The sequence below is a fragment of the Drosophila navojoa genome, chromosome X, assembly GCF_054131105.1.
Source record: "Drosophila navojoa isolate 15081-1374.11 chromosome X, UAZ_NAV_1.0, whole genome shotgun sequence".
NCBI classification, from domain to species: domain Eukaryota; kingdom Metazoa; phylum Arthropoda; class Insecta; order Diptera; family Drosophilidae; genus Drosophila; species Drosophila navojoa.
In genome coordinates, this window is record NC_142895.1 from 25897654 (window position 1) to 25905906 (window position 8253).

The 8253-nt window shown below is 43.4% G+C and overlaps 1 protein-coding gene across 1 annotated transcript; it reads left to right on the forward strand.

Annotated features, from left to right (window-relative positions):
* Positions 1–5788: 5788 nt before the first annotated feature.
* On the forward strand, positions 5789–7395 carry LOC108655913 (uncharacterized). The gene has a single exon (XM_018107736.3). The coding sequence runs from the start codon at positions 6083–6085 to the stop codon at positions 7106–7108; it is 1026 nt and encodes a 341-aa protein (XP_017963225.1). The 5' UTR covers positions 5789–6082; the 3' UTR covers positions 7109–7395.
* The last annotated feature ends 858 nt before the right edge of the window (positions 7396–8253 follow it).

An 8253-nucleotide genomic window follows, 5' to 3' on the forward strand; every position in this document is an offset into this window, starting at 1 on the left:
GCAGATCTCTCTAGAGAGTTTGCGCAGATGGAAGATAAACATAGATGGGCATATCAAATTGAGCTATACAAATTTAAAATTAATTGCAAATTTGTCAATGTCTACTCTCTATTAATACTGCGCCTTCTCGCTCTTTCTTTCTCTGCAATGTGCAGCTTAAGTTGATTTTGATGCATGAAAATATAAGACTTTACTCTTATACTTAAATTAATTCATTGGCTTTCAAACACTTTTGCATACTTTTTAACGAGAGCGCTTGCAAAAGAGAGGCAAAGAGAGCCTTTTATAAGACGCCCTCAAAGCTTTTGCTTATGAGCTTAATCGAAGCCAAGCTCAGAGCGAGACAAAGATATATATATATATATATATATATATATATATATATATATATATATATATATATATATATATATATATATATATATATATATATATATATATATATATATATATATATATATATATATATATATATATAGAGAGAGAGTAGGAATTTCTCACAGCGGCTGTGGGGATTTGGGAAATGGAGAGATCAAAGATCTTAACGCTTCAAGTGGTTGGGCATTCAATGGCAATCGGCCACTCCCAGCAATTAGAAGGGGCTGCACACACACACACACACACATACAGACAGACATGAGCCGTTTTTTACACATGTTCGATGGGCTGGTCGCAATCCAAGTGCAAAAAGTGTCGCACATAAATTTTAATTAACTTTATTTTTAATTGTTGCAAATTTATGGCAAAGGCAGGCAGCGCAAACATCTCAAAGATATTGGCGAAAAAAGAAGGAAGGAAGGAAGGAAGGATGCAAGGAAGCAACTTCAGGCGCTTTGTGGGCAGGACAAAATGACAAACGAACAGAGGGACAGGCGCAGACACAGACACACAGGCGGACAGACAGACAGAACGAATATAAAGAAATGTAGAGTAGGGAACGGTAAATGGTTGGGCAATCGATTGCAGCATCGCATCAGGATGATCAAGAAGGATCCCTTTCAATTGTTTGCCAGCCGACAATTTCTGCTCTAAATTATTTGCCATAATTTCTGGCTCGTCGTCTTGTGCAATTCTTGCTGCCGCCTCACCCTCTCTGCGGCACGTCAGTCAGCCGCATCCTTTGCCTCATTCGCTTGCATTGTTGTATTTTACTTCCTCATGTTCGACGTCTCAGTCTGTCGTTCGCTGTGCGTGCGTTTCTCTCTCTGTGTTTGTGTGTTTGCGTTCGCTCTCCCGTTGTGTCTATGCGTGCGCGTCTGTATGTATGCGTGTGTGTGTGCTCTTCATTACGCCGTCTATTGTTTTGTGTGTCTTGTCTGCCTGCTTCGGCTTTTTCGTTTTTCGTTGCGCATCTTTCGTATCCTCATTGCAATTCTTATTTTTTTGGCATGTTCCAGTTTTTGCAGCCTTGCTTTTTCAGGGTCACACTCGATACTACCGAGTCGTCGTCGTCCCCCCGGCATCTCCTTCCGTCATTCGCTCTCGCTCGCTCCCTCTGCATTTCGCTCTCTGCACTCTGCACAAGATTGCGTTTTGTTCGAAATTGTCTCGTATTTGACAGTTGACAGTTGGTCGACTTTTGAGCATTAAAGTTATGAGCATAAACATGACATTTGCTTTGGGCCCGGCTCGAGAGCCGCTCTCATCCTCTTTGATTATTTATTCTATTTTAGTTTCTCTGCCTTGCACACACAGTTATTTTTGCCAACTCATTGGCACGTCTGCAATATCTGGAATTGGTCGTCCCTGTAGGCGTTTGTTTTGGATGCGAGAGCTCTTCATCTCGGCTAGGGTTCTTGGAGTTGAGAGCTGGGAGTTGGCTGGAAATCAGCGAAGCCAACGGAATTAATGGCTGATTTTATTGTAAGCCATAATTCGATTTGATTAGTCTATTCTTTCTATTGCTATAAATGAAAATAAAAATGAAATTATATCAAAATTTAACAATTTGTAGTGCCTCGACATTTTCAATAGTTATAGTTACAAGCTTCTTTATTATAACTGAAATAAAATATTACAAATTTGATTGTATGTATTTGTGCTTTATTTTTAAGAGGTATCATTACATATTTATGAACGTTCTCTATGCTATACATAAAAAAATGACAATATTGCTTTTCCTCTTATTTTATACATAGTATTAATACAGATTCTTATACACAGCATTGCCAATTAACTGCGAGCATTTGTATATGGTTTAGGCGTAGAGCCTCTCTTATATTAAGTGTTACTCATGCTTAGATTTCTCTTATTTGCATTGTCAACGGCGGTCCTCAATGGGTTAATGAAGTTCCAATCGTGTTTACATGTGTACACACACATCTACATATGTACATATGCGTGTCGATGTGTGCGTGTGTGTGCTCATATGTTTATTTGAAAATAATACTTATGCAAAACGCAAACAAAGCCGCGCGACAAACACTTTTGATGCACTTTTCCCTTTGCCTAGATTTTATTTCTTCTTTGGCGGCGCAGCAAATCAAATATCGATAAATTTCGCATACAATGCAAAGCCAACGCACATTAATCAAATTCAAACGAAGCGCAACACAATAATAAAACACACACACGTCCGTACGCATGCACATAAAAAAGGGCTGCGCTTCTATGCAAAGAGAGGCCGGATTAAATGTAAGCAGAGAAAACAGAGCAATCGGCGATTGCGAATGCGATTTGCAAATGCGATTTGCTCGAACCCCGATTGCCAGTGGGAGCGACAGAGACAGAAGATGAGGCGTAAAGTTTATGCGCCAAAGTGCCGAAGCATTTGCCACAGGCCATTGAGCATGCATGCAAATCGTACTGCACATCGGGTTAAGAGGGGGGGCGAGGGCAGCGAGTAAATGGAGGAAATGCAAAAGGCAAGGCCGATGTCGATGCCAATGCCGATGTCGAAGCCGAAGCCAAAGAGTGAAAGTCAAGTGGCTCTTTGTGACGCTCTTCAGCGCACACAAGCAAGCGCAGCGCGCAAGCGGAAGAGAGAGAGAGAGAGAGAGCAAAAGTGTGTGAAATAACAAAAAAAAGGAAATGAGAGCGAAAAAAAACTGCAGGCAATTTGCATAGCGATCGTCAAGCGGACAGGACAGAGAAAGGACAGCGGAGGGAGGGGGGCGCTCGATGTTTTTGCTCACGCTCTTCTTTTTGTGTGCGCCGGCTCGTTAATTAAGCGTTAAATCGTTGAGCACATAAAAAAGGAAAAAAATTGAAGGAAGAAACTCAATTGTCGCATGTGAATAATGTAAATTGATTTTGAGTGGTTTTATTTGTGTGTATGTGTTGTGTTTTTTTTTGTTTTTTGGTTGTAAACCGCAGAAAATGTGCGGCTTATGATAATTTTTCAAGTAGGCCATCCTGAAGGACAGCGACGGAGACAGGACACGCCCAGTTAGAAGGATGCTCGTTAAATCATATTAATCAACAGTTCCTTATGGGCATGCCTACATACATACATATGTATGTATGTACATATACATATACGTACCGTTAAATGCAATTCCTTTAAAATCCCATTTAATCCTTTTGTGTGGCTGTGTAAACAGCGGAGCAGAAAACCAAAGAAACCGAGAGAAACGTAAAGAAAGACAGAAGCAACCGAAGGGCTGTTCAAATACGAGGCAAAAAACGAGAAGAAAGGGCGAAAGAAAAAACCAATATGCGAAACCCTTTTTTGTGTGCAAAATTCCGAAATTTAACCAAAAAAAAAAAAAAGAGTTGAAAAGTTGAGAATTTTTTTTTTTGCGAACTAAGCATTCAATTAATTTACCCTTACCCCTTTGTTCAGCGATTTCGCAAAGGATCGTTGAATGCTTGTAAAAGCAAACAAAAAATCAACTTTCACCGCAGAGAAAGATCCCAGAGAGAAAGAGGTGAGAGTTATGGGCCGTGCGAGCGTTAATTGGGAGTCGAGCAGAGACAATCTTTCAACACGCTAAAATAGATCTAAGTGCAAATTGATGGCATTTCAGAGAGGGAGAGAGGAGAAAGGAAAGTGAATTCCATTTTAAGTATTGTAATTCTCTGGTAATCTTCCAGCTGTAGCTAATGCAGATCAAAACCTATTTCTAGATTTTGGCGCGATGGTCCATCGAGAGCTCTCTAACTTGAAAAATATCATCTGATGAAAGATAGGTAGATACTGAATACATGGTATCGCTAAGTTAGCTTTTAAGGTCATCAGTCTTATATAATCACAGTGTCGAAATCATGCCCAAATCCCGTTCAATTGAACTAATTTAGATGATCTCAAGCTCTGACAAGGGAGTACCGAGTGTGTTTAGTGTAGATCAGCAGATATTAGACGTTTTAGGTCAAAGATACCAGAAAACATATTGATCTAACTAGCGAAAAAGACATTAGCATCGCAACGATCATAAAGGATCAGATCAGTCAAAAAAAGGCTTGCAGATAAATCATATTAACAGCTGGCTGATGACCGATTGACTTGCATGAGCCGTGCTGCGGGACATGTGGGCAGCTCTCAAAAAGATGATCAATAATTAATAGTCAACCGATCGCCAGAGCTTAGGTTAGGCTAGTGACCCTGCTGAGCTGAGTGATCTACATAGTTGAGGAATGTGTCAGATCCTAATCCTTGGCTTAGCTGCGAAGAGAACTGAGATCCGGGCAAAGGTGTCTAACACTGTGTAGAGCACAAGCGAAACTCTTTTAAAGCCATTTGGCCATATGGCAGGACACTAATGTGCAGGATCAGCACCTACTCAATGTTTGTAACGTTTTCCAAATGTTTCCTGCGGAAGTTGCACACATTTTCAATTTCAAATTTCAATTAAAGTATCTGTTTTAGTGGTCGCTAAAGAGTCGCAATTAATGCACGATAATATTAGCAGGAGAGACAGAGGAGAGACACAGGAAGTTGTGCAACCTGTGAGCCGAACTAATTAACGTACCTGGCTTGCTTGGCTGGCAAGTGTCAACAGCAGAGCCTGTTGCTATAAAGTCAGCCAGTCGACCCCTAAGCGACATTCAAATCGGCCAGCGATGGGGGTAGGGGTCAGGGGTAGGTGTAGGGGTAGGGGTAGGCAAGCTAGGAAGCCCAGCAACTAAAGCGACAATGACGATCACTTCCTTGAGGGCAAAAGCAAATTTAATAACTAAGAGATTGCCGATAGAGATCTAGACCTCATTTGGGCGTGCCTAGGGACGCATACGACGTCCTGTGGGAAAGAAAATAATACTAGGTCTATAGACACTATAAGTGAATACAAAACGGGAGCGCCAAGTGAAATTGATCCAACGTGCACTTGAAGCTTCCAGAGTGAAAGATAGAGATGGAGAGATGGAGAAAGAGGCAGAGAGAGAGAGAGAGATAGAGAGGAGAGAGAGAAAGGAAAGTTGGGAGCTATGGGGATAAAAGCTACGAAAAGGAAGCGGAAATAAGAAACAGGCTATAGAGAAGTAAAGAGAGGTATTCAGAGAATGAGAATGTAAGAATGAGAGCGAGAAAAAAAGAGAGATAGAGAGAGGGAAAGACAGAGAGAAGTAGAGATTGTGACTTCGAGAAAGAGACAGAGATAGAAATGTGGAGAGGCTAAGCTAAAGCTAATAGGAAGCTTCAGACTAAGCAGAAATGAATAGATTTATAGAATTTACGTATGGGGCGGCACAAGAAATAAAAGATATGGGATATGGATATGGCATTAAATTGTAGTACTTTAGTTAAGGATAAGCCGAGCCGAGGAATCCACAGCAATATGGTCAATTTAGGGAATTCGAATGGGTTGGAATGTGGAGCCTTGACCAGCCTCACGTGCCAGTGGAGAACGACAGCAAGAGAGTTGAAATGGGAGAGAGAGACAAAGTAAAGAGTGAGCGTAATACCGATTGCGTGTTGCTCGCGACGGGGTGCGGGGTGCGCTTGCGCAACAACCCCTAGCGCCTGGCCTGAGAGCGAGTATAAAAGGCAGCCCGCTACCCCGAACCGATTCAGTTTGTCAGCGAACGCCGTAAGGAGAAGAGCAGAGTGCAGAGTGCAGAGCAGAGCAAAGAGTTCTGAACATAGATCGAGGAGGACACTCACACACACACACACACACGCAAAGAAATAGAACAAAATAGCGACATGCTCAAGTGGACAGCATCGACACAGCGATTGCACGAGCTGCCTGCGCCGGAGCTGCGAGCGGCTCGACGTCAGCGCCGACAGCGACGCGCCACGATAGCTAACAAGGAGAACGTGCCCAGTGCGGGCTACAACAGCTCGACGCCGCAGCCATTGGCTCGGCTGAGGAACAGTCCGCTCGTGTTGGCGCCACTGAGCGACATACGCAACTTGACGCCAGAGCCGGAGTCGGAGCAGCAGCAGCAGCAGCACGGACGCCGGGTGGTGCAGTCAGTGCGCTATGCAGCCACGTTGCCGCGCTACGAGGAGGAGTACTCGCCCAGCCTGCCGAGCGGACAGCACTTGGCGCTGCGCGGCCTGCTGCCGCTCGATCCGTTTCTGGAGCAGCCGCGCTACATGGAGCAGCTGAAGAAGCGCAAGCTGGAGGCCGACTTTCTGGCCACCATGGAGCAGCCCGTGGAGCAGCCGGCAAAGCAGGCGCGCGTCCCAGTTCAGGCAGCGCCACGCCCGGTCACGCCACAGCCCTCGACCAACATGGGCGACCAGACGCTGGACAGGCTGATCGATGCTATACTGGACTCGGCCTGCAAGCCGGATCCCTGCAGCCAGAAGAAGAAGCCGCGCAAGTCCTTCAACCTGCGCCGGCGCACGCTGCTCAAGCAGCAGCAGCAGCCGCAGCACCAGCCGGACGCCCAATCGATGGTCATATTGCCGCCCTCGTATGCGCCCGGCGATGATCCGGCCAGCGACTTGAGCTTTGCCCTGTTGCCGCTGCCCGCCACCCCGGAGCCGGTGTCGCATAGCGTGCTGGTGCAGTTGCCGACGCCGCAGTTGCAGTTGCCCAATCATTCCGACACCTTTTGCCTGGCCACGCCCACGCCTGTGCGCCCATTGAAACGGTGTCGAGAGAGGCGGGAGAGGCAGCCGGTGCCAGCGGCGAGCGTGGAGACGCCGCCCAAGCGCCTCAAGGTGGACGCGCGCAACTATTTCGAGGTGGGCCTAGCGCTGCCCTCCATCTATGTCTGAGAAAGAATGAAAGAGGGAGAGAGAGTGTGCGAGAAAGATAGAGAGAGAGAGAGAGAGAGAGAGAGAGAGCCAACGCTGACAAACGGGGGAAAACGCTTAACTATGACGCTTATTTAGTTCTTAAGTTCATAAATTAATTTTTTTTTTAAATCTAACTTCAGCTTTGTACATAAATTAGAACATAAGGTAATTTTTTTGACACTGCTGTTATGTAGTTTTTGTAAAACATTTTTTTTTTTACATCTATATATTTATTTATTTACATTTAAGAGAAAACTATTTTTTTTAAAACACCTTTTTTTTTATAATAATAAAACGCTAAAATCAAATAAATAAATTTTTCTTATACATATCATAAGTTGCTTTCCAGTGCCAGCTGTACCGTTATGGGTATGCAAATAAGTATGCTATGGCCACGTGTACAAGCTGCATTAAGTATACGAAAATAGCTATTAAGGTTATTCCAGTATATGAACAGTTTCTAGTGGGTGCTCTGTGATTGGGTAAGAGCTGAAATCGATTTCCAATGCTTTCAGCAAAACTTCATATGGAATGAGTGTAAGTATATGTGTAGCTACTTTAAGTACACATAGTTTTACGTAAGAGCATACATGAGTAAGAGTGGGTATAACTGAGTATAAAGTATAAGCTGCAGTAGGCAAATTTCAATTACAATGAGAGTAAGTATAAGTATAATTACAAAAGTATGTGTTAGAGTGCGCTAACATAACTAGAAGGGGCATACGTATAAATACAACAACCACAAGAGCAACGCATATGTATTATTATAAAGATAATGTGTGTAAGTATGTGTTTAACCAAGGTACTATGCGTTGATTGTATAAGTCCATGAATATGAGTAAGTATTAGTGCAAGAGTCTAACCTAAAGCGTGCAAATATAGAAAGAGTTGTGTTTGCTTTCCCTCCTCTTCTTCACCACACTTACATTAATACTAATACATTGAAGCTAAACACACACACATACTGCTCACAATGATATTGCTCTTATAATTAGACGCAGGAGAAGTGAAGTAGAGAAGCTTGCGCTTGCTTGGCATATACATATGTAGTATAAGTACATCTTGCTTAAGCTGGTAGGCTGATGAGAATTACAAAGCGTATAAGAGAGTGCAAAAGCTTAGCT

Excerpts from the sequence above, each read along its gene's own strand:
- LOC108655913 (XM_018107736.3), top strand. The coding sequence starts at position 6,083 with ATGCTCAAGTGGACAGCATCGACACAGCGATTGCACGAGCTGCCTGCG.